General features: G+C 38.2%; 3 protein-coding genes across 4 annotated transcripts; 1 reads left to right on the top strand and 2 right to left on the bottom strand.

The window, feature by feature from the left end:
- Positions 1-78: 78 nt before the first annotated feature.
- Positions 79-6,918, bottom strand: LOC145469086 (arylsulfatase B-like). Of its 2 annotated transcripts, XM_081452742.1 has the most exons (8): positions 6,843-6,918; positions 6,353-6,557; positions 5,550-5,636; positions 4,720-4,931; positions 4,185-4,399; positions 2,647-2,867; positions 1,756-2,018; positions 79-1,372 (listed from the first exon to the last, which is right to left on the bottom strand). In XM_081452742.1, the coding sequence occupies exons 2-8, from the start codon at positions 6,459-6,461 to the stop codon at positions 1,121-1,123; spliced, it is 1,359 nt and encodes a 452-aa protein (XP_081308868.1). In that variant the 5' UTR covers positions 6,462-6,557; positions 6,843-6,918; the 3' UTR covers positions 79-1,120. The 2 variants fall into 2 exon arrangements, with proteins under 2 accessions (XP_081308868.1, XP_081308867.1); XM_081452741.1 differs by lacking the exon at positions 6,843-6,918 and having other exon boundaries at positions 6,353-6,631.
- Positions 6,919-7,037: 119 nt separating this feature from the next.
- LOC145469090 (sialin-like) lies at positions 7,038-20,194 on the top strand. Its single transcript, XM_081452745.1, has 10 exons — positions 7,038-7,325; positions 8,944-8,977; positions 11,916-12,115; positions 12,545-12,632; positions 13,702-13,797; positions 14,588-14,724; positions 15,614-15,763; positions 18,288-18,420; positions 18,999-19,243; positions 19,959-20,194. Exons 1-10 carry the CDS (start codon positions 7,047-7,049, stop codon positions 20,175-20,177), a joined length of 1,581 nt encoding a protein of 526 aa, XP_081308871.1. The 5' UTR covers positions 7,038-7,046; the 3' UTR covers positions 20,178-20,194.
- Positions 20,195-21,617: 1,423 nt separating this feature from the next.
- Positions 21,618-22,695, bottom strand: LOC145469087 (uncharacterized). The gene has a single exon (XM_081452743.1). It carries the CDS (start codon positions 22,586-22,588, stop codon positions 21,980-21,982), a length of 609 nt encoding a protein of 202 aa, XP_081308869.1. The 5' UTR covers positions 22,589-22,695; the 3' UTR covers positions 21,618-21,979.
- Positions 22,696-26,375: the final 3,680 nt, after the last annotated feature.

Below are 26,375 nucleotides of genomic sequence, written 5' to 3'. Positions count from 1 at the left end.
GAGAATTACTTCATGAAAGCAATAGAGCATGTTGACATAGCCCCATCTAAACACTCGAGTGGGGGGGGGGGGGGCTGGGAGAGTTCTCCACCCCGTGTTTAGATGAGGCTATGTAAAATGGTGGCTTTTTTCTAGAATGATTTCTATTGCACAATAGAAAATTATCGCCCAAAAACGTGAGTTTAGTAAGCACTCCTGAAAGATATAAATTATTAGGATAATAATAAGGAATTGCGGGTATATTCAGGGTCTACCTACTCCTAAACAAATACCGGGACCCCCTTTTTCATTTTCCAGTTTCATTCCCTAAGCATAAATAGTCAGCAGTGAGAGTTTGAATGAAAATCTATTGTGAATTCTTTTACGATGATGTCCTTAACTGGGAACCACCCGCAAAAACGGCTAGGAAATGGGGCACGATCGCACTTGTGACAAAAGGAATTAACGGACAAAGAAAGGCTGCGAAAGAAGCTCAAAGGAGTCCCTGTTCACCCAATTCCCTCCTCGTTCTTTCCCAAATTTGCATAATGCTAACTTTTCTAGTCAGGATCAAAAGCCGACTGCTGGTAGTCTTGCCTTGCTTTGTTATAAACCGGACGTACAAAGTGACGTCCTACCCTTCCCCTTAGGAAGGGAGGCTTGCCGCAGTGCAGTAAGAGGTACCAGACGGGGAAAAAAAGGCCATGTCCATGGGGTAGTATGTATTTTGTGCAAGAGTGGAGGAGCCGGCAGCAACAGCCAGAATGTACTGCGCCTCCTTCTTTATAATAAGATTATTCATTTCGACCGTAAAATACTTTTAAAATATTATACGTGTTCACAGGTGAGTAAGTATCCAAGACAAAAGAATTAACAAGCGTATTGTTCAGCTCATTATTTGTGTTTTAATGGCTAACTACAAAATCTCACAAAACGAAATGACACAGTGATGGAACTTTGCATAACGGACCTGCCTCATTTACAGAGTAGTCTGTAAAAGCGAAATTTCTAAACCCAACGTTTTTCCTTTTGAGTTTAGAGGACTGGTGCAGTTTGCTATGGAACTCGATATCACATACCACTTCCTCTAAATCTTCAGGAGCTTTCTTGCAGTAATGTCTGAGAAATGTGAACAGAATAATCACGACTTTCGCCACATCACAGTGCTTTCGTTTCTCCAAGGGCCCCAGTATCCTTTTTCTTGTGCAACTTCCATCGCCTTGGGATCCGGGGGTTTCTTTAAAGGAGGCACCAGCGCCTTCATGTAATATTGCACTCTATCTTGCAATTTCTTCACCACATCTGGGAGCTTCGCACTGAGGTCAACGTGCTCAGTTGGGTCAGCGGTAATGTTAAAAAGCGCAACTTTTATTGTGGAATCAACACTCGGATTCTGTCAAGAAAATTACAAAATAAAAAGAGGGTAATCATGCATTGTTCTCCAGCAATACTGACAGAAGCGTATGCAATCACAAACAAGCCAAAATGTCAATTTTAAAGTGGATTATTACTGGTGAAAACAATACAGATACACAATAACTGTTTTAAAATTTCACATCCTTTGGTTCTAATCAAGTAATAGGATGTAGGGCCCACATGACTTGATATTCAAAGACGTTGGTAGTTTATTTGCTGTCCATCAAAAACATATTATATTTGCATCATATCCAACGCATGTAAATGAAATGGACGAAAGACATTTTGGTCAATTCTTGACTCATAAAACCTAGAATATTAAAAAAAAAAGGCTTAATATTAAAAACATGACCATTGTACCTGATCCAACCGCTGGTATTCAGGAGATAATTCTGGAGGCTTATACCACGTCAAATTGGGCACACTCATCAGGAGCTTCATGTCATCAACACGAATTGCAATCCCCTCATAATTGTCAGTTAATTCATTGTCCACCCCAGAGCTTGGTGCTAAATCAATGTTGTGCAGAATCTCTGTTCTTGGGGAAGGAGCACCTTCAGATATGGTGTGCCATATGTTGAAACCATCCAGTGGAGGAACAGAAGAGTCTTTCTCTGTAATCCCTTCAAAAGTTGACAAAATTGTTGAAATAAAATCATGCTATTTTTCACAATACTAATAACATCAAATTGCAAAACCATCCATGTGTTACTTAAATATAGTGTTGTAAATAAATTGCTTTCTTCAGCATATCTGCACAGAATTCTATCTTGAGAAAGTTAAGTGAATGAAAATTCTTAAGAAAATTATGATTTGGTGATCAAGATGCACTAAGTAGCTCAACTGGCCAAGATACATTCCCTACGTAGTCTCCTCTTGTCGACACCATCTTGAATTTTGCACACGAGATTGAACTGGTCTGCCAGATGTTTTCAAACTTGAGATCGAAAGCTCACACATGCACAACCTATAATAGTGTCCCTTTAGCATAATACATTTGTGGGTTATAAATTTTTTGTTGGGTGAAAATCAAATGAAAATCCCCTTAACTTGTGCCACAAAAAACCTTTGAAAAACCACTAAAAATCCAGTGAAATGACAATGAAAAAATCAGTTAGATCTCCATGGCTTTTCATTTGACAGTGTGATTATAACCCTTAAAAAAACTTTTTTCACTAGGTGAATATAAGCCCATGACTTATTATCAGAAAAATAGGCTGAAATCTTTCATATTAGGTAATTATTGCTTACCGGTGAGGTAGAGGAGAGTTGGGTACCAGTCTGTTACATGAAGTAGTTCTTTACACTTGACTCCAGTATTCTGCAGCATTTTTCCGTGCACAAAGCCCACCCCTCTGAGTCCTCCCTCCCAAAGGCTGCCTTTGTGTCCACGGAGGGGCCAGTTATATCCTCCAGCATGGGGAATACCACCATTATCAGTAGTGACAATCATTAAGGTGTCTTCCCATAGACTGGAGGAAAGAGCCAAGCACAAAAAATAGTACATTACAAAGAATTAGTATAACTGCTATGGCTGAATAATTTAGTAGCCAGAGAATGGTTACTTGTGGCTAAAGAGCTGCCTGAGCTTACAAAAAGTCCAAATCTTGGAGATTGTTGGTGATTCATCTGAGAGTACCTCAGTTTCAATAGGCAACTTTCGATATATTAAAACTCAGCTTGATAGTGAGGCCTAGAGGACACAGACAAAAGAAATGAATAAACATGGCCGTTCAATTTCCTTTGTTTGTCTCCTCTAAGCCTTGCCGCCAAGCTGAATTTTAATATTATTATCGAAAGTGGTCTATTCCCTCAAACAAAACTTGAAAAGCTAATGCAGATCAATACTATAATCATACTCAATGGTTCATTTGAAATCCTCTCCCACAATTGACTGGTCACACTTGACCAATATTAAAATAATCTATTAATAATTACATTCTTTATTGAGGAACTTTCTTCATTTCAAGGGCCTTGACACTTTTAAGAACCAGTCCACAAGACAAGGAGGCTTGTGTATTTACTCTCTCACCACAACACTCAGATTACCTGCACAAGTTTTTAGGTATAGGAGGATCTAGTGAAGCAAAAGTGAAGCAAAAGTGAAGCAAAGCCTGAACTTCACTTTCAGTAGTCAGGACTGTCATTGAGGGCCGTAACCCATAACACCTGTTACAGCTGGAATATGCTTGATGGGACCTTGACGCTACAGGTGAACTTGCCTGTTGTTGATGCAATTCACCCATAATGTAGCAACTTTGTTACGGTTTTGAAGATCAAGGCTACAAGTGAATCAAAGCTTAATGGCTGCCCTGCTAGTGAAGGCGAGCCATATCAATTCAGCTACAACACTGAGCTACTGTTGTCTGAGATAAATTAGCTGTGTTTTAATCAACACCAGGGGAGGTACTCCCAGAAAAATTGGGTGGGGGTGTGCAGCCCACTTCCCAAAACCCTTACCCTATTATTTGACCAAGATCTGAGATTTTATCTTTCCTATTTATGACCTGACCAAAAATATGATACCCTACTGATGACTGTTGCAGCTGGCACAGTTGCCCTAAACATAGTTTATGACGGCTTAATTCATGATGGTCTTATCGATCATGAAAAAGTGGCTTCCTCTGAAAAACATACTGAATTTAAGACTATTTATGACCAAAATGACCAAAATCAATACCCTATTTATGACCAAAATGGCTGAAAAACCCTATCCTTTGGGGCCGCATATACCTATATACAAAGCCCATATAAGGGGGTACCCACCCACAGGTAGTCAACTCACTCACCCAGCTCGCTGCATAGCTTGAGTTACATTTCCTATCGCTTCATCTACTATGTCAACCATTGCTGCATAATCCCGTCGTGTTTTGTCTTCAATGAATCGGTACTTGTCAACATATTCCTCAGGGGCTTGTGTTGGTCCGTGCACATTTTGAAATGGTAAATACAGAAACAGGGGAGAAGTTGAGGCATTGTGGGATAAGATGACACTCTGTGCTTGCTGACGAAGTGAGAAAGCAAAACCCCAATGTGATTAATTTGCAAGCGTGTATTCACAACCTATACCACTGCCAGTTTTGTAATCCCGACCCCTCCGTTCTCTGACTCTAACCTGTACAAATCTGTTTAACACGAGTTTGCAAAGCATAAGCCAACATCTCCATTTCTCCCTGAAAGCTTTAAGCCAGGATATTCCAGATACACATGTACAGTTCCATGATTCCAGTTAGAACTTAGAACAAATAATTGAAATTAGTGCTCAGCCAGTTTGTAAGAAAAACAGTTTGATTATCATGCGCTAAATATTTTAAAATGGCTAACCTTAGCGTAAAGCCTGGCTGAATAAAATCCTCCTTTATCTTGAACTGGCTCTTTGTTTTCATGCAGATCAAGAATACCATTCCTTTCATGATTAAAGTGATCTTCAGCTCCTGTGTAAAAGCCATAAAATGAATCAAAGCCACGATACGTTGGGGTGTAAGGCCATTCATAAAAACCAAGATGCCACTTTCCAACCATATGTGTTGCATACCCTGCAAAGAAATTAAATTATTTTTTGTAAGTATTAAAATTAGCCGGGCAATTCACCTTGTTTTTGAGTAAGCAATTCAAAAGAATTTTTACTCTCAAATGAGATTAGTTGGGCTAATTTAAATGCATACAAAAGAATTTTAAATTAGCAGCCATTTATGAATAGGCTCTATATGAATCTGGGTGCCTTTTTATCATGAAACATACATCAAATTGCTCCTTGACATTGATGAAATAAATCTATTGTAATAACATTATTGTGTAACTCGCTAAACTTTCTCCCTATTTTTCTGCTCTCACAAAGCATTAAATAATTGGTACAAAAATAAACATTTCTGAAAGCAGATCATTCAAGGAATTATGGGGTTTATTGAAGATCCTTCAGCCCCTAAATAAATACTGGGACCCCCCCCCCCCCCTTTTTTTCCAAATTTAAGTTCTCTTGATATACATGTAAGCGGCCAACAGGCAAAGTTTGAAAGAAAATCTATTGTGATTTCTATTTTGATGGAATATTACCTTAATCCTCTCAGGTCACCAATCACCAAGGAAACCTCCATACCTATGTGCACATGTACTCTCCTACAGGAGGTAACATAATAAGTATAGGGATTCTTTACCTGCTTTCTTGAGTGCCTGTTGTAAGGTTGTGAAGTCAAGTGGCAGTCCATAGGGCTCATCAGGACGTATTACTCCATGTTGTAAACCTGATAATTACAAAGAAGACAGTTTTAAAACTGTGGATAAAAATTCTCTATGGTAATTCACCATGATGCCCCAAGACTCTTCCCAAGATCATCTGGGGATAATACAGAATTCACTGTTCAGAATGTCATTGTTTCAGGTTGTTTTTTAACTTCAATTAACATACCGGTATTTTATTGCATTTTACCATGCGTGACATTTTTAACTATTTTTTACTGTTAGAAACATATTTATGTTAATTTTTTTTACTTTTTTACATGCACTTAAAATTGGCCTCGGGAAGGTCAGGATCAAAACATCATGACATTTCATCGTTAGTTTTTTTTTTATTACAAAAGCAATTTATAAGAAATAACTTATTAATTTGAAGCTTATTGAACTAAACCTATTTACATGTCATTACGAGATGCTCCAATTCAAGGGCTAAAAAGAAGTCGATTTCAGACACTATGCAGTATGTATTACCTAAAAACGTGAGAATTAATTCAGTAGTATTTTTAAGAGCACTGCTGATTTTCATGCAAATTAGCATAGCATATGATCGGGTAGCCAATCACAGTACAGGATTTGATTCATCTGGCCCGCTCAACGGAGCTAGCCATATAATAAATAAGCTTATGCATATTGCCTTGTGGGTGGAACACTAGAGAATCATGCAAACTTTTTGAGTCACAAAAACAGCAAATTAAGCGTGTTAAGCAAAGCCTTAAAAGCACACCTGTGTGTATTGGATATCTGCCCGAGAGAAGGGCACTTCTCGTTGGAGAACATATCGGTTGTACATAGTAATTATCCAGAATGACTCCTTCCGCCGCCAGCTTGTCCATGTTTGGGGTGTTGATTTTTGAGCCATGAAATCCCACATCACTCCATCCAAAATCATCCACAACTACCAACAGAATGTGCAATGGACGACCGCCAACCTGGAGTACAAATGTCAACAAACATGTGCACAGTGACAGGAGCATAGGAACAATTTTGAATCTCATACTTCAGGCGTCTTAGCTTCGTAAGATCCGTCCGGAACAAGGTATAAAACAAAACAGCCAAAGAGTCACAAGCTTTTCATGTGACCATTGTTAATGACCAGCTTACCCAATCATCGCAGACAATATCAAACTGAAAGTAATAATACCCTAACAACACATTGGGCAGTCAAAAACAAAGACGCTGACATACGACATTTGTGTTCACACTCGGATACATACAGCCCGTGAGCCATTCTTTTGCTGTCTATTTTCTCCTGTAGCCGTTCAGTTTAATAGTAAGTAGCTCCAATTCTTGTCGTATAAGCTTTCGTGCAGGTTGTAACCATGCTTCTGAAAAATAATAATTCGACACGAATCAAAAATCCCCGCGTGGCTTAGCGTCCTCCCCATAAATTAGTTTCCAGCTTTTACCGCATCTCCTTCATGGAGGAGGATTCACCGGACTCACCCGACGATTCATCCGATCATGATGCCCTCAGCCCTGAGCCGTTTCGCCGTGAGAGTCAGACAGGAAGATGTTATCTGCCTTGTCGATATGCCCTGACGATTTTGTCTGCTTCGGGTTTCTGTGTTTTGTTTCTGATGAGGGTGAATTTGAGTGTCGCTATAGTGGCGATGGTTAACTCTACATACGCTGATGCAAATGCTTCGGCTAATAACCCTGAATGCCAAAGAGATAAAGTGAAAACCACCAGGGTAAAGGTGAGTTTGTTAGTCCTTGGTTTGACTTTGTTGAAAAAGGTGATTCCACAGGGAGTCTTCCTTGTACGAAGTATGAATGTTAGCAACGGTCCCGGAAGAGAGGACCGTGGTTGGCTTGAATTGGGGGGGGGGGGCGGGGGCGGGGGTAGTGATGATGTAAATTGATGATTCGAAAATAGCAACCGATCAATCGATAACAATCGATAAAATTAGTTTATTGAAATTGATAAATTTGTATTAGGCAATCAATAGTCAATTGAAAATCACACGATTGTTAAGCTTCGGGTGTGTTCCTTTGGGGTGAACTGGATCAGGATCAGTAATCCATTAGATTACTCAGATCATGCCGTGGTACATCAAAGGAACTGATGAATCCATTCTGATCAGAGATTCATTGATCCACCATGATCGAGGTGATCTTGCATCAATGATCCTGATTCAGATCACCCCAAAGGAATACATCCTTAATTTGTCACCCATGACATTTAAAGGTAATCAGATGGTATACTTCTCAAATTAAGATTGAAATAATTTCACTTGCGTTTTGTCAAGATTCCAATACTTTTTCTCACCTTAAGCCATGCAAAATGGTTATAATTTTGACAAAATGTGCATGATATTATTTCCTAATTTTACTTATCACCATTTTATTTCCCATACTTATTTCATAAGACAAAGAAAGGAGAGAGGAAGAGATGTCTTATTCTCATCTAAATGTTTCAAGAATTCAGATATAATCTGCTTAAGATCTATACATCCAAAGATGTGATATTCCCTATTCCCAATGGCTTCAGTAAAATGTAAAATGTGACAAACTTTGCGATCAATCAATACCAATTGAAACCTAAGCTAGGCCATTGATTGTCATTGGAAATCAATGACAATCAATGAAAGGTCACACACATAGCACCACCAGGAGAACAAGGGGTTTTCTGAAACAAATACCATGAAAATAGCTTTGTGATGTCATCAAACAAGTACCATAGGTGTAACACATTTTACATATTGCACACAGATTTTACGTACCCCACTCCACCTCCTTCTCTGCAAGGCTAATTAAGTAATAATATGAAATTTATTAATTAATTAATTAAACGTTTACACCATAGCACATAATTGCAATAAATATTTGCCATAGTGGAGGTCAACCCCTCAAACCAACCCAATAGTGTGCTCTCTAATGCATTAAAAACCAGTATATGATCAAACTGTAATGTCAGCTCATTTCAAAATGTTTGTTTTATTCTGCTTATACATGTAAGCCCCCTAGGATATAAGCCCCTCCATTTATAAGTCCATCAAAAACGCCTTATAAAATGTAGCTGTATATATAAGCCCAGGACAATTTAAGCAGCAGTTTACAGTGTTACAGTTTACAGTGCATATTTCTCACAGATAAGCTTACCATTTTTTGGCATTTGTTTTATACCAGTTCCAATTCACCATCTTACGTAGCTAGACAGGGCACAGACTAATGTATTTGTAAGCTGTTGTTGTTGTTGTTGTTTGGGAAATAGGCCTTATCTGTGTAAATGAAGTTGTTAAATGTACCATAATTGCAAATAAGTTATAGTTGACACATGCATACAATCACAAATATTAATCGTCCACCTTCTACGATGGAGAGTTTAACTGGGATCAAGAAACTCAAGGTTAGTAACTTTGGTAGTTTTGATCTATAAATATGTAATGTGGTTCAATTTTTGACTCTGCTTTTAATTTTTCAAACCTGAGTCTTATTATCACTTTTTCAGGGGTTCTTAAAATGAATAACATGCACACCACCTTCCCTCCCTTAATCCCTAAACCTACCCTACCCCCCTCAGTCCTTAATCCCTAAACCTACCCTACCCCCCTCAGTCCTTAACCCTACCCTACCCTACCCCAAATCCCCCCATGGTCAATGTTTACCATGCTACTCCAACCCATACTACCGCAAGAATTTTTTGTTAACGGCGTGGTCATGGACTGAGCACGGTTCATGTTCTACCCGGGGTTTATTTTTTATTTTTTTTAATTTTTTTTGGTTTTGTCACTGACCAGACCCAAACTTGCTCTTGGCCAAATTTTAAATCACACAACCTGTGATGTTTTTTCCCCAAGACCTGTTGAAACATTAATACACGGACAATCTTACAGATATTGTTTTCTTTATTGTGTGTAAAATATATTTTCTTTTGGTTTTATCAAAGCGTTGGATCCAAAGGGAATAATAAATAGGCTAAAAAAAGGTATTACGTCAGCCATGGAATGCGCTGATGTTGCAGCTTTCACTTTCACTACGTGACAAGTAAGATCGTGTTTACTTTGCACGTTGATTTCACCAGAAGCAATGGTCAATAAATTTATTTACAATTTTGCAAGTATTTCTTTTGGGTAAATTGAGGCAAATGAAATGAATTCTTTGGCTGTTTCATCACAGCAAGTTCTGTCGAGGTCAGAAGGAAAATTAAATATTTGCAAGCCAAGCAAAGAACGTGTCAGAACATGCGAGGATTACGTCATTGGTAGGGAAATAATCACCTTAAGTTACTAAAGATAGCCTGGATAATGTAGTTCTTGAATTATGTGACTCGTGTGACTACTTTGCTAACCCTTTACTCATGGAAAAAACAAGTAAATTCAATCATGACTTTTAAGAAAGCAAGCTCTTGTTAATAGTGTTATTATCGTATCGTTCATGTCTATACATATCTCGAAGAAAGTTCCAAATTAAGATCATTATGTCGTCAGAGATTTCACAATGGCTATATAACTGAAGGTGCAATAATACAGTTTCTGTTGATCAAGTGATGTGGTGTCTACAGTAATTAATAATCATCAAGGACTGCTTTGGAATGTGTACTGCATTGCAACGATGGTGCTAAGAAGACAGTTAAATTTTAAACGTGCGGTTATAAGTTCTAAAAGACCTTCTTGTTTATTTTGTACTCACCTACACCCTGTAGATTCGAACTGACTCAATCTCTTACTTTGTCTGTTAAATCATCTCCACTAGGCCTTGCATAATGGCTCTTTGTCTTCGTGCAAAACCTTTCATATGAAATTGAGTGTGATTTGCATGAAAATGAACCTGTATGTGGAACACATTTCCATATTGTATGGTCTTGCACAAAGACTCATTTTGGTGCAGAGGCAAAAGGCAACTCAGAAGTGGCCTATTAATTGCTACAAATGTGCTTGCATAACAGAAATCAAATCGCATGAATTTACACTATCAGGAGCAGGGTATATAGTTGTTTTGTATATAATAACTCAATAGACCATTTTACAGTTGTCTGCTCAGTGACCTGGCCTTTGTATGGCAGCGAGGCTAGAGTTGACCTTGTTTTGATACAGACCTCACTGCTTTTGTTGTGTAAAACAAGTTGTTCTGATGCTAACTAGGTGCATTTACATGACAAAAGCAGTGAGGTCTGTATCAAAACAAGGTCAACTCTAGCCTCGCTGCCATACAAAGGACAGGTCACTGAGCAGACAACTGTAAAATGGTCTATTAAGATATTTACTAGACAGTCACACTTTGTGTTTTCGATGCATGCAGCTGTATATGTAAATACATGTAAATACTACAAGTTGTACTACATTGAATTTTAACATACCATAAATCCTCAAATTAGCCCCCCCCCCCTCGAATAAGCACCCCTTTCGAATCAGCGCCCCTCCTATTGGCCAAAATTTAAAATAAGCCCCCCCCCCCTCAAATGAGCGCCCCTCTCCCCTCCCCCCCATTTTGTTAACAAGTAACAAATGACGTATAGTTTTTGTTGTGTACTATTAAATTTGTGCATTGTTTTAGTTTGTGTACTCGTTAAGTTTGCAAAAAAATTACAAGTACTAACGGTGCTGTGATTTAAACTTTAGGATTAACCTTTTATGTCGATAAACGGCTTATGTTGTTGTTTACGTGCAGATGATGTATTATAAAAATGATCATGTCAGGCCACGATGTGGGAAAAATTAAATAAGCATCCCCCATACAATACAGCTCATGTACTACACTTTATGAGAGAGCTCAGTCGTAATCAGTAGCTTATTATAAGGATTGGCTCACTGGACTCGTGGATTGAGTACTCTGGGTCAAGGCACTTGTCTGAGTCTCAGGTGTACAAAAAAAGCTTAACTAGTCTACATACGAGCCAAGTGGCCTGTCAGACTGGTGTTTATCTCTAGCTTCTGTAGCATGAATCAACTAGGACTACTTCTACTCTCCCCCCCCCCCCCCCCCCAGGATGGAATGCTAGTCTATCACAGTGTTACTCTAGCATTAAATTTGCCAGTACCCATTTATACACCTGAGCTGGGTGGAGAGTTTCAGGAGAGAGGCACTGTGAGAGTAAAGTGTCTTGCCCAAGAACACAACACTAGCAATGTCCTCAGCCAGGGCTTGAACTTGGACCACTCAATCCAGAGGCACTAACCAAGAGGCCACAGTGCATCCGCTATTAATATTGATGAGTACTAAATGGCAAATTGTTAGTCAACTAAAAACTGCAGGAAAGAATCCTGCAGTAGATTTGGACACTGTTCTTATGATGTTTCCACACGTTTCCGCTGAATTACTTACATGTATTAATACTCTCTACCCAGGGCTTATCTTAGGTTCATTCTATTATGGTTATATCGTCACACAGCTTCCAGGTGGTTGGTTAGGGTCACAGTTTGGCGGAAAGTACTTGTTTGGTTTTGGAGTACTTTTGACATCTGTGGTGACAATGTTTACTCCAGCCGCTGCACACCACAGCGTTGGAATGTTACTTCTGGTTAGAGTAGTGGAGGGTTTTGGACAGGTAAATGTTGTTGTGATCTTCTTTCAGTCTTGGTAATCAGTCCCATAAATCAAGAGTGTAATTAATCTTTCCCTGTTCAATCATTAGAGATGTGATCCACCTCAAAATTTTTCCAAACAGGTGATACATTTCTCATCTGCAGAGATCTTAAGGTAACATGAAGTTCAGGGTCTACCAGTTCTTATTCAAAATTTCTGATGATCATCCTAAAAATAAACTGTCATTGTACATAATATTGTCACTTCCCGGGGCTCGCATTTCCACTCTATGCCTCTCTAAATATATACAGCCTCTGATAGCAAAATCTTTGCTCTACATTTCACCAAATAGTAGAGTTTTCACATTTAGATACTTTCCACTGTAAAATATATAAATATTGCTTGTAGCAATGATTTACTTTTTAGTTAGTAACAGAATTGCTCCCTCTAGGGAGTTGCATTTCCAGCCATGCATGCCATGTGGAGCAGCTGGGCCCCACCTTTAGAGAGAAGTAAACTTTGCACCCTTTCTTACGCAGGTAATGTGGTGCATACAGTTTGTTCAGTCAATAGTTTATTTGAAGTAATGCAAATTTCTTTTGAACTCATGGGGTAGTTTTCCCATGTTTTGAGGTTTATAATTATTAAAAAATTAAAGACATTGATGAGTTTAACAGTCAAATCAATGACTGAGATCTATAACTTTTTGCACCATAAAATGCAATGACTGCCAAGCGAAATGAATGGTAAATCATAATATATGTTGAATTGTGACAGGAAGGTCTGGGGCCCATTAAATTGTTTAATGAACCTGATAACTTGACAAAAGTCAAACATCACACTTGTATTTGGGTGTACATGCATTTGGTGCCATTTTTAGTGTATATAGAGAGAGAGAGAGAGAGCTCAGGGGGTACCCTACAAAGTTTTACTTGTGGCGGCTCAGCCCCGAGGTCCAACCCCTTATACCCTTTGGTATACAATTTTGGCCAGAAAGGTAGCCCTTTCGTATACCTATAACTGAAAAAAGGTGCTCCTTTTACATGCTTTTATAACTGGCCTGTATTATGAATAAATTGCCAAAAAAGAAAATGTTCTGACTTGTCATTTCGTTTACACAGCCGTAAGGTGGGTCTTTTCGGAATAGTTTATAAATAATTGAAAATAACTAAATGACAGATTTCCCTACAGTTTCATAAACCTAAACTTGTGAAATCTCTAACCTTTCATATACCTGAAGCCTGTTCAAAAGGTCCCCCTTTCAGGCAGAGCCTCACCATATAGGCTATTATTAGGGAATAACCCCAGGGATATTTATTCAAAGAACCTCAAAGCTCACAAACAGGTAACTCTCAATCCAGCAATTCAACAATCCAGATGTAAAAATGGAAATCCTCTAAAAAAAATGGCTATTAAATATCTGCACTCTGACCCACATCTAACTTGCAGTGCAGACGGAATATTTCCCCATAATACACATGTAGTAGTAACTAGCAGTATGTTGTCAACGTCTGCGATGCAGGCTAACCCAGATCACACTCTGAAAAATGCTATTTTATAATATTATTATTTATAGTTACTTCCCTTCTGTTTGCTTTTCCTTCTAAGGCCTTATTATAGGTACAATACTTGGAATGCCAATTGCTGGTTTGCTGTGTGCCTCAGACATTTGGGGAGGGTGGCCATCTGTATTTTATATTTTTGGTAAGTACATTTCTACAATTTTTAAACAAATGTCTAGAAGACTATCATTGATAGCTGTTTGAATATTAAATCCATAAAAATATTGACTAAATGATCAGTTTCTAGAGAAGCACTGGCTAGTCAAAACAGCAGGCTCAAGTACACTCCTAGCATGAACTGAAAAGTCATGCAAAAGTATTATATAACTAATTTATTATAATTTACTTTTACCTTTCTAGTAGTTGCCTACTCGTAAGACTAGAATATGTTAACCCAATTATGGAATAACACTGCACTAGCCATGAACCCACAAGTACGCATTGCAGACCGTTTATTTGGAACGTTGTCTCAGTTCCTTGTCTCAGGACTGTCAAGGCTGTAGCTAGAGAGGGAGCATGGGGTTAGGGAGTGGTCTACATTTTCCATTTTGCTGGCACTGTAAGATAAAATTGAAAAAAGTCTTAGTTTGTAATCCCCTGATAATCTTAGCTTGGTGTTTTGACCTTTTCCAAAACTGATTTTTTTTTTTAGGAAATATTTTAAAGAGAATGCATAAAATAACATTTCAGAACATCTGAATGAAACATTTTTTTAATCAACATTTTCTGGGGGAGCATGCCCCCGGACCTCCTACATGTAGATTTGAATGAGTGTAAACCATCTCTTTCGTGAAACAAGCCCTCTGCTCCCTGAATTAATGAGAACTCTGCCAGACCGCACAATTTGAATTTAACATACTAATAAAACAATTTGGTCAGCACTCTTGTCATATACTAAAATTATTTAGTTTAGTCACATTTCATCTTCCCAGGGGCTGTAGGTATCCTCTGGACTATTATGTGGATGACATTAACGTATGATAAACCAGAAAATCACCCCCGAATATCGATCAAGGAGAAAGAGTACATTCAATCAAGTATAGGTTCAGGACAAGATGTTACCATAAGAGTAAGACTGCATTTTCTTTTCAACTTTTGTGTGTCCAATAATATATTTTTTTCAGTCAAATGTCAAGGTGTTTGTTCAAAATTTGGCCTTGTAGACTTGATCTATGTTGAAGTGAACCCAGCATTTTCAGTATATCAATTAGAGCCTGGTGTTGTTTATCAAATGAAGAAACAATCAAGACATATGATATTTAACACGTTAAGTTCAGTGAGTCAAAAGGAAAGTTCAATTAAAACATCACCAAATTAAAGTAGATTTTACTCACTTTATCTCTAGTCCATTAAGTATAAGAGAAGTCTTGTGTAGAATTTGATATTCAGTGGAGTATAGAGTGTTTTACTGCAGCTTTCTTTTCATTGTTGTCAAATGTCTTTAGACCCCCTCAAGATTGTAGAAGTTTTCAGAAAGCAACATACCCTAAGCAAGGCAACATAAAAATTAAAGTTTTGTTGTTCCGTTCTAATTGAAGATGAAATTCATGCTCCCTGTTTGATTGTGCTCTGTGCCCCCCCTGACTTTGACTTGCAGGCAAGTGTAGGTACAAAAAAGTGTTGAACACTCCAATAAATACTGGTGCTGACAGTAACTCAAGTAAACACAATTTACATGTTGACAAAAACATCATGCCATTGATATTGATTGATCCATCGGATACAGTAGCAAATACAAATAAACCTGCATATAAAAGTCATTGAGTAAAGGCTTATAAATTCTTTTGATTATGGTATACAAGGTGGTTTTAAATTTAAAATCTTTTGATGAAACCTTAGTTTGTGACCATTCAGATGAAAGCTATTGAGCAGTTCTTTCATGTTTACTTGCACTGTTGATCTGCCTTCATGTAAAAGTTCATGAACAAGAGGCTAAATGTTTTATTGTTTGGTTTCAGAAATGTAACACTCCATGGCTCAAGATTTTGAGATCTCCAGCGGTCTGGGCCATAATCATTGCCAACTTTTGTGACAACTGGGGATATTTCACTTTTGCCGCTTGCTTGCCATCTTATTTTAAAGAAGTTCTCAATTTTTCAATCTCTGAGGTGTGTATTGGATATTACACATAATTAATGACTAACTTTGAAAAAAGTCATCATCTATACCATCCAAATCTCGTGCCTTAATTGTGCATAGATATCATGTCTGCAGGTCCAAAACGTCTATCTCATGCTTAGGCTTGCGTCTAATGTAGCTATAAAAAAAACTGAGCTACAGCTTCAATCGACCCACTTTTGAAAACTATGGATTCAAACCAATGCAAAATTCCATGTGCAATGTAGGTAATGGTGCATCCTTATTCAATTCTCTAATTTTAAAAGGGAAAATTATAGTACAGGGACATTATGTTTGGAACATGTTTGGAAATCTTCTGGGGAGTCTTCTTAGAGAATTTTATTTGCATCCTGTGAATAAAAACGGTTATTCTCAGTCAATCTAATAAAGATCGTTCTGGAGCTAAATTGTCAGCATGGAATTCTGATTTGAATCTCTTGAGCAGTGGATAATAATAATAATAATAATAATAATAATAATAATAATAATAAATAATAACAAGAACTTTATTGAAATCTCCTTAGAAAACCTATTTACAAATCTTCACACATTCCACTATAATAATAAAATTAATGACAACAATAATAATAATAATAATAATAATAATAATAATAAATTGAGTGCATAGAAACACATCCGTTTACTTAGATTAAGAAAATACTGCCTTTGCTGTATTCAAACCAACAACACTGGATTGTGGGCCATTCCACCCAATTTTATTTTAGCACATCAGTATCGTGTGTTTCACAATAGTGCTATATTATTACCTTACCAATACTTAATCCACTTTTTCCCTTGTGGAACACAGGTTTAGAAAATATAATGAACTAGTACTGTTTTGTGCAGTACCTTTTGCCACATGCCATGTAACCATTTCTCCTCCAACTCTTCCATTCTTGAGTACCTTCAGGTGTGATGGGGTCTCCCCCTCTCTTGCTCTTCACCTGTGGGTTACCCTCTAACACCCACTTTGCTACTTGTCTGTCTGGTGCCCTCAGCGTGGGGCCAACCAACCCAAGCTCATTTTCTCATATCCTCCTCTATCAGGCACTGCATGCCCTGCTTTTTTCTCATATGGTTTCTTGTAGGCCACCAAGTCTGCAGGGTGTTCCTCGAGCTCTTGTTGATAAACAACTGCAACTTCTGCTTCAGTGCCTTGGTCAGCCTTCAAGTATCAGAACCATACAGGAGCACAGCCTTCACATTTGATCCAAAGACTCTTAACGTGATCTTAGTTGTCAGTACTGTAGACGCCATATTGATCTCGGCATTGCAGGTCTCGCCTTCCCTCCTAATGTGCCTGGTTTATCCCCGTCAGTTCCTCCCTTCTTACTCACAATGCTGCCGAGGTACGTGAACTCATCCACCTCTTCAATTGACCCACTCCTCTGCGAACAACACACCACTGCCTCGTTTGGTGCCGATACACTGGCATCAGCTTTGTCTTTGTGGCGTTGATCTTTGGGCGTACCTTTGTACCTTATTTGTCCAAGCTAAGGCCAGTGTCTAATCCCTCATGTTCTGTATTCTGTACGACAGTAGGGTCAGATCTTGAAGAACTACTGGATACTTCTACCCCCGGCGAAAACCGTCCCCATCATCCAATCCAGGGTGATCAGAAACAACAAGAGGGATAGCAGCCAGCCTTGTCTGTACTGTCCCTCATAAAGAGCTCTGATGATGGTGTGACTATCGTCACGGGCAACTCTCTGCTGAAGCTATCAAAGTCCTATTCAAAATCTCTAAAGGAGAACTGCCACCCAATGCTCTGTTCTACGATAACCCTCAGTGTCCCTATCTGGTTCATACAACTTCGTCCAGCTTGGGACGCCACCTATTCCTCTTTCAGCCTCTCGTCCAGTGCCATCTTGATGAACTCCAAGATCAGTTAGCAGAACACTTACTTGCCATGTTCAGCACCATGATGCCATGCCAGTTTTACAGTGCCTAATTAGACCTATGATGGTATGTTGTCACAGGCTGCTACCTTCCTACTCTTCTTTTTCTTTATAGCATTCTTGATCTCGACACGTTCAATGCGACCTGTTGTGACATTTAGCTCGTTGCCTGACTGTACCTCCGGCAGGTTGGACAGCTCCTCATGGCTAAACACTCTTTCAAAGTGCTCTCTCCACCAGTGCATCTCCTCCTCCGCTGTCCTGAGCAGCACACCTGCCTCATCTTTCACCGGCTTACACGTACTCTCGAATCTCCCGCTCAGCTTCCTGATGATCTGGTACAAAGTCCTCACCTCGCTCCTCTTCCAAGCCTCCTCAGCCCTTTAGGCCGCTGACTCCACATACACTCTCTTTTCTCTCCTACAACCTCTCTTCACCTCCAGCTCCAGCTGGATAAATTTCTGGAACAATGCATTCAGTTAATACAAAGAGATAATGAAGGCAACCTTGACACTACCCAACTTCCAAGGCACCTGTCATACTGAGAAACTCAGTGGAAAGTCACCCATTTTCCATCTAATTTTATTTCAAGGGAAATGTTTTTTATATGTTTCAGAATGGCTTTCTTTCTGCCGTTCCTTTCATATTGTGTTACATATTTGGTGTCGGCGGTAGCTTTGTGGCAGACTGGCTACGTTACCATAGGATATTACCTACTGGAGAAGTCAGAAAAGTTTTTAGCACAGCAGGTGAGTTAGGAGAATCACTTCCCTCAACTGACTCCAGAACATTTCTTGTAATTAATTCTAAGTTGAAAGTACACTTAGTAATGTGCACTAAGATTAGATTTCGTGATGTATACAGAACGATATTACAGTCCAAAAAATTGTTTTCCTGCTCTGGAAACATAGTTAAAATATAAAATAATTTCCTGCACTCCGAGCGCAATAAAAGTTCAAAAGTGGACTATCTCGTTCGACCTCAACCGAACTTCATCAGCCACAATAAAAGTGTAAATGTTAAGAAGGGTTACATCATATTCATTAGGGTCTCAAGGGAGATGAAATAGTCATGAATTTCCTTAGTCAGTCTCCTCCAGAATAATCAAGGTCTGAGCTCGAAGTAGCAAGTATTGGACCTTGATTTCTGAAGAAGATGACAGAGTAAAGTAAATTCAGCCCGTTAAGCAAGCCTTGAAAGCCAACAACTATCCAGATTGGATGCTAACAATAGCGGACACTGGATCTGGTTTGAGTCGGAAGAATTGTTCAGCATTATTTCCTTCTATCTCAAGACGAACTTCTAACACTGATTTTCATGGTGGCAGGTTTCCTTGTCCCCGCATGCCTCTTGGTTTCAACGAGCTATGTTGGGTGTGATTATACAAGCCTAGCTGTCACCCTATTCTCACTGGCTATCGGTATACAAGGTCTCAACGGATCTTCTTATATTGTCAATCATTTGGATATCGCACCCAGATTTGCTGGTATTCTTATGGGGATAAGTAATTCAATTGGAACAATTTCTGGGATCATTGGGCCTTATGTGGTTGGCTTTTTAACAAATAATCAGGTAATTTAAATACTATTTTGATATCATTAATGTTTTGCAGGAGTTGGTTTAGAAATCCTTCTCATCAAACTTTCATTACACTTATTTGTGTTGCATTTCTTAGCCATCCTTTGCTTGTGATAGCAATGTATAGAAATGATCAATATTGAAAGGGTCTTTACTGTACCTAAATGACAGTTTTCCTTACACTTTTCTAGTCTTCAGCTTGTGAAATCCCTGCCCTCTAAAATACCGTACCTCCAACCTGATAAAAAGATACCCCAACGGGAAGTCTCCCCGGCAAAGTTCATCATAAAGAATACTCCACCCCTTGACATTATATTAAACATAAGTCCCTTTAGGCCCATTGCAATAAATCTTTAAAAACCGATGACGACACTTGATGTTAAATGAAGTAATATTCCTATTCTAAAGTTGTAGCTTATTTTAATGTGAGAAACTTGTATAGAAAAAGTCACCCTGGACTGCTCAGCCTCGTTTTCATGTGTTTTACAAACGTATGTTGCCATAATATCCCATTAGATAGAAATATAGTTTTTATACGCTATACGGATATTCTTTCTAAATGTTCCACTTGACAGGGTGGTAGGAAAGGGGGGGGGGGATGGAATTAATGGAAGCCATTTTTGAAATGGTAGATCGCTGATACCATTTTGTTTAATTTCACCCAAGAACCAAATCTTTGATTCGTTCTGTTTCATTTTTTCCTTTCCAGCCAACAAGGGCTCAGTGGCAGAAAGTTTTTTACATATCAGCTGGTGTGTATGTATTTGGTTGGTTAGTCTATTTACTGTTGGGAAGTGGAAGAGAACACTCGTGGAACACACCAGATGAGGCTGGTAATATTCCCAACGAACATACGCCTGTCATGCCAAACATTCTTTCAGTTAACAATGCAGACAACGATCGTAAGGATTCATCACACTCTAGCTGAGTGTTGACGACATTCAGCCAGTAAACACTTGTACTTCCAGGGTTAATCTTTAGCTATTTTTAAATAGGATTTTTAATTTGTAAAAAGATGGCTCTAAATTTTAGACCTGTTTAAATGAAAGCCATTGAGCAGTACTTGATTTATGTGGTACTGTTTATTACAGGTGTTACTATACGGTACAAGGTGGTTATAACTTTTAAATTTGATAATTAAGCCGTATTTGTGTGAGAATGAGATTATATGCTAACATATCATAGCACTCTATTTAAACATGGAAGTATGGACTTTTACAGCTCTAGCCTTTCAAAGAACAGCTAATTTTCCGTGTAAAAATAAATATTAAACTAAGAAACGAAAGATGCTATGCATCAACAACAACATTATACATGTCACCTTAACTGTTTAAAAAAAGTTGTAAAAATTTATTTGAAATGGAAATAATCTGGTTAAAACTATTTACATATACCTGCACTAGAGAGTACATTTTGACCTTCATCCAAGATAGAAAAGGAGCACACAAATAAATTGCTGGAATGAGACATTCTTGCACCATCACCAGATATTTTCACTTTCATTGTTGGGCTTTGGTCTTCTGGTTGGTTGGTCTTCTTCAGCTAGAGCAAAATGTAACAGAGTGTGAAATGATTTCTTTTGGACTTGTTCAACTTATAGTTTATTTGCTGTGGCTCCCATAAGCTAACACACTGTGCAACCATAAGCTTAATTAAATTGTGTAACTTGTTTTACTTACATGTTTTTCAATTTGTTGCTTCAGTAGGTCCTCAAGTGGTAACTCAGCTCCTGGTTGGTCCCCTGGTGCTTTTCTTATGTTCCAACTAGAGTCTATGGTGCCTTGACATCCCTGTACCAAGTAGGATCTAGGCAGTGTCTGGTCCTGCTGAGTCAGCTCATGGTAAGCCTCCCATGAAATGGAAAACTTGTCCATTATAAAAAGTATTCCCCTGATTTTCTCCTTTTCAGTTTCGGGCAACTTCTCATATGCATGCATTTTCTTCTCTAAAGGGAAATAACAATTTTGATGACATTATTTCTTGAAACAACGTTTAACCATCAAGTACCTAACCCAACATAAGTGTATTTTTTTGTGCTGAAGACTTGGAAGTGTTTATGTTTTGTTATTCTTCGTGTTCATAGAGACAAGACATTATTATTATTATTATTATTATTATTATTATTATTATTGTTGTTATTATTATTCTTATTATTATTCTTATTATAAATATTATTATTATTATTAAACGCACAAAGCAGGGCTGTTCTGAAAACCACTTTTGTGACTCAGAAGGCACCCTGTTTAAAGATAATTTTTGTTAGAAAGGTCTCCCTACCTTTGGAACTATCTCCTTGCTTTGAATGGCCTTCGTTTTGTACACGTATGTCAGGAACGGCTCCACTAATGGGCAGGTTTTCTTTCTCAGGACCATCTGCCAAGAAAGTGAAAAGAGGACAGTTATCTTTTGCTCTCGTGAAGTACTCTATTACAGTATATTGGTGTTTGAAGTTTAGTTACCTGTTGGAATACCCTTTAAATTGATGTCATGAGTCTGTCCGGTTTTATCCCGGAGCTTCAAGGACTCGGGCATTAACCCATATGTTTCTCCGAACCAGAGTGCATCTTTGGCTTTCCTTCTGCAAAGAAATAACAAAGGGCAATATGATCCTATGTATACAACCGTAGGTAGCTATGTTCTTAGGTCTTGTCATAATTTGTGTGAAGGCTTTCCCTAGGTATTGTTTACAATAGTTGTTTACGATAGTTAAAGCACTTGATTAAAGTTTACTCACTGTATTTGTGTCAATTGCCTGTATTGCTGCTTCTTTCCCACTTCTGTGTAGTCATTTCCAGAGTGGGCTAGTCTTTGCCGCATCTTATTGTAGAGATCGGCCGCCTTTTCCTCCACAGTCTCGCGAAGGTTGCTATTCTCTTCTATGAGGTGAGCCAAGACGTCTTTTGGTGATTCCGCGATCTCCTCCGGTTTCACTCCCAGCTTAATCCACGTCTCCGCTCGCATCTCTTTCCGTTTCGTCGTGCTTTTGACGTGTTGCGTCTTTCTCCAAAACCGCCTGATGCTTTCGGCCAACGCTTTTCCTACGCGCTCTCCAGCAGATTCTGTCAATCGATAGCCAAGAGGCAGAATACTTAATTGCAGAAGCGCAAACACTGTGTTCGGCTGTCCACAAACTTCTCTCCATCTCCAAAGAGCTTCGCCATTCAGTTGAAATTGAAATATGCCATTGCTTTCATTGACGAACGGAGGTACTATGTTGATCAGCGGGGGATGGATCGGGGTTTCGAAGAGCTCTGAAAAGAGCTCCCGATCACTTACGATTTCGCTTTCCATGTTCATTGAGCAACAGGTTTTCGAATGAATCAGCTGCGCCGACAGCATACTTTTAAAATTCGCGGTAATGAATATTTCAGTTACAGTCAAGTGGTTTTCTTGAATGGGTATTGTTTAGTTTTGACAGCCATTGTTATACAGACGTGTGCTTAAGACAATAGCCCTTCCATCGAAGACGCGCCATTTTCAAATGCAACTCCAACAAGAAGTTTTCAAACTCAAAAAGCTACAGGTTCCTGTGGACCGATTTTCAAATTTGAAACGGGTTTTGTTTCAGTAAAAAGCCATCTTTCATTTGCCGTGCGTGAAAATTAGGAAGGCCGGTTTAGATGGTCTGAAAATTGCTTCTGAAAACGGTCCCCATACAAAAAATGGCCAATTTTTGCCCATTTTCAAGAGCAAAAAGCTACTCCTTATACCTCATATATCAACTTACTTAACGGCTTAAATTGAAGATTCAACCTTCTTCTTCAAAAAGCCGCGCGTGAAAGTTGAAGTTTTAACTCCTGGAAACCAGAACAGTAAGTTTTATCAACGCTATTGGGCCAATTTGGACCCTTTCTTCTCTTAATCAGGGCATTTCACGACACGCAAACATTCAAATTTGCCGCTTCGCCGGTCATGAATAATTAATAATGTCCAGGCATTCTACCCGATGCTTTACTACAATTCTATCTTCCGCAATAGTGGTAAAAAAGTTGGGGGTTTTTTATGGGGAGAGAGGAATGCCCTTATTCCTTTCGTTATATTTTACATGGAGTTTGGATGGGTTGAAAAGTTGTGGTTTTTTTTGGTTCGAATATACCACACGGGTATTTTGCGGTATTAAGACACGGATATAAGCGGGGATCCTCATCGGTTTTACCTTCAAATATCCGTAGGAATTTTCATAATGGAACCATTTTCGTATATATCTGCCGGTTTGTTATTTATCAATTGAATGGAAATCACGTGAGTTAAAATTTGGGAGTATTTGCTCTTTGAATGTAAGCAAATCAGACAAACATGTAATGAAATGTTTATCGTCTAGGGGAATCTTTGTTTTCAATATTTTCCTCATTAGCGTGAGCGATTCCGTTTCTGCTCAATCTACAAAAATATCAGTTCTGATTAATAAAATGGCACAGCACGATTAACTGTCCCAAGGAATTTGAGGCCGATGTATTGAATACTTTTTGTACAACACAGGTTTATAAATCTCCCAATTTTATAAAAAATGTATCGAAATGTATGAGCTCATTAACACTTTTGCCACCTAGAAATTTTTCAGCTTTTGAAATCCGAATTCTCCTTAAATATATAATAACATAATACTTTCTCTGCGTAAGCCCGTCAGTTAATGAGAAAAATGTCAACAATGACGTCAGCAACCAACGCTCTATTTATCTTACTGCTAAGTGACGAAAAAAGATGCAGTATACATTTATTAATAAAATAACAATACTGACAAAAGTTCAGTTGAGGCCAGAAACTACTGTTAAAAGTGATGTTTAAAATTCTTAAAAATCCAAACATTTTTAAGGATTTTTTAAAAACATGAATTTTAACAGTAGTTTCAGGCCTCACTGTATTTTTGAAAATGAAAATGCTACTGAAGGACAAAAAGATTATTATTTATAGAATAATACGTTTAATAGTGCAGTTCAATGTAACGTAAAGTTTAAAACGTGTTGCCTATTTAATGTAAGTGTGGCAATTTTGCAGAGCAAGTTTTACTACTGTAAGTAGCAAAAGGTAACTGTTTTTTAAGTGATATATTGTCGTGGCGTGCTAATTAGCCTAAAAGAATACTTATTTGGTAGTGTTCTGAAACAGAAGCATATCACCTAGATAGGTGATATGCTTCTGTCTGAAATTGTAAGTGTTTGAAGCAGTATGTAGTAAAATAAGTAAATTGTGTGCTTTTATATTGTACCGGTACTTCAGGCAATCAATTATTAAAAAAAAGAAAATAGTATAAACACTAATTATATACATGAAAAAATTACTCCATTCTGACTGGCTGCGAGCAGTGCAATGCAAGTGTAACAACAGTGCAAAATGTATAACACCAGTGCAAATTCTGGATTCTGATTATGATTGGCTGAAGGACAACAGGAAATTTTCTAAGCCAATGACATCACGTAAAATGATGACGAAACTTTTGTACGGAAATTTTGCAAAAGGTTTTCTCGAATTAGAAAAAATGGCTTCAAGGAAGACCTTCCGGCACTTCCTCCACGCGAATTTTTTTAATGGTTTTCAAAAAGCTGAAATTGCAGAAGCCGAGAGTTCAATTCCAAATTGAACTCGAAACCGCATACATATACAAAATACAACCCACAATCCCACACTTTGCTCTAAACAAGGGCTATCGCTCGAAACGTCAACTTCACAACCTCGCTTCGGCGGTTAATTTACCTGAATCATAATAGCTAAGTGTTTGCCCGTATTTGGAGTGTTTTCGCATGACGTCACGGCAGCCATATTGGTGTCCCGAAACAATGAAATGGCGGCAATGTTGATGTACCAAGCCAATCCTGTGGGAGTTGAACTTTTACTCTAATGTAAACACTTTCTTTGTTCCAGTACATTTGTCAATTTTACAAAACCGATCGGATAAATTTATAGAGCAAGACAATATTTTAAATCCAGAACAGTTTGGGTTCAGACCAAACACTAGAACCACGGATAGTTTATTTATTCTCCGCCAACTACTCCATAAAAACACCAAACAACACAAAAAGCTTTATGTTGGTTTTATTGATTACGAAAAAGCTTTTTATAGTGTATGGCAATACGGTATGATCCATAAATTATACAAATACGGAATTCAAGGAAAATTCTTGAATGTCATAAAGTCCCTGTATTCTTCAATTAAGAGTTGTGTTAATATTGACCAGAACACACTTACAGACCTATTTCCATGTAACAAGGGGATGATGCAAGGTGATGGTTTAAGTCCAGTTTTATTTTCTTTATTTATGAATGATTTACCGCGATAGTTTGTACAGAACAAATGCCCAGGCGTGGTGTTAGGAAATCGATCTCTAAACTGCTTAATGTATGCAGACTGATGATTTGCTAGTAATCGGCCATTCTCGAGAAGGGTTGCAACAATTGCTTGATGTAATTCATAAACATGCTCAAGATTGAAAGCTCAAGGTTAACACCAAAAAGTCAAACATAATTATATTCAGTGGTAACGGACAAAACAAGAATAAGGTAAATTTTAAATATGACAGTGAAACTTTACAAATTGTTGAGAAACAAACCTATTTAAGTATAGAAATGACGTCATCTGGTCGTTACACCTATGCAAGAGAAATTCTTAGCAAAAAAGCCATCAAAGTTCTCTCGATAATAAATCGATCTTTCTCTAACACGGATGATACAGCAACAATTACGATTAAGAACAAACTCTTTAATGCCCTGGTTAAACCCGTGTTACTTTACGCATGCGAAATTTGGGGACCGGAACTATCATCATACAAAACACCTTTTGATAAAAGTACAATTGAACAAGTTCGTATAAAGTTTTGTAAACAGTCATTAAACGTTCCATGGTATACAGAAACTATTGCTTGCAGAGCATAGCTTGGCGGTACCCTTTAAGCACGACATTAAAGCATCAATCTTCAGCTACTGGCAAAGATTGAAGCATTCCACCAACAACGTTTTGTTACCATAAGCATTTCGATATGTAACAAAACATACAACTTTATTTGACATTCAACAGAATGAAGAAATCAGTAAAAGGTGTGAAGTAAAAGAACCAGCAGCACGTCAAGAATGCACGATTAGTTATAAAGAAAACCCTCAGGTATCAATATTTACAGAACTGGCTTGAAACCCA

Source organism: Orbicella franksi, chromosome 15 (assembly GCF_964199315.1).
Source record: "Orbicella franksi chromosome 15, jaOrbFran1.1, whole genome shotgun sequence".
Lineage (NCBI taxonomy): Eukaryota > Metazoa > Cnidaria > Anthozoa > Scleractinia > Merulinidae > Orbicella > Orbicella franksi.
This window is presented reverse-complemented; position numbering and strand designations above follow the sequence as displayed.

Excerpts from the sequence above, each read along its gene's own strand:
- LOC145469086 (XM_081452741.1), bottom strand. The coding sequence starts at position 6,623 with ATGAGATTCAAAATTGTTCCTATGCTCCTGTCACTGTGCACATGTTTG. Across the intron at positions 5,637-6,352 it reads CAGATATCCAATACACACAG|GTTTACAACATGGAGTAATA; the intron begins GTGTGCTTTTAA and ends TGTAATTATCAG. Across the intron at positions 1,373-1,755 it reads AATACCAGCGGTTGGATCAG|AATCCGAGTGTTGATTCCAC; the intron begins GTACAATGGTCA and ends TTTTCTTGACAG.
- LOC145469090 (XM_081452745.1), top strand. The coding sequence starts at position 7,047 with ATGGAGGAGGATTCACCGGACTCACCCGACGATTCATCCGATCATGAT. Across the intron at positions 7,326-8,943 it reads TGAAAACCACCAGGGTAAAG|GATGGAGAGTTTAACTGGGA; the intron begins GTGAGTTTGTTA and ends TCCACCTTCTAC. Across the intron at positions 19,244-19,958 it reads GCTTTTTAACAAATAATCAG|CCAACAAGGGCTCAGTGGCA; the intron begins GTAATTTAAATA and ends TTTCCTTTCCAG.
- LOC145469087 (XM_081452743.1), bottom strand. The coding sequence starts at position 22,588 with ATGCTGTCGGCGCAGCTGATTCATTCGAAAACCTGTTGCTCAATGAAC.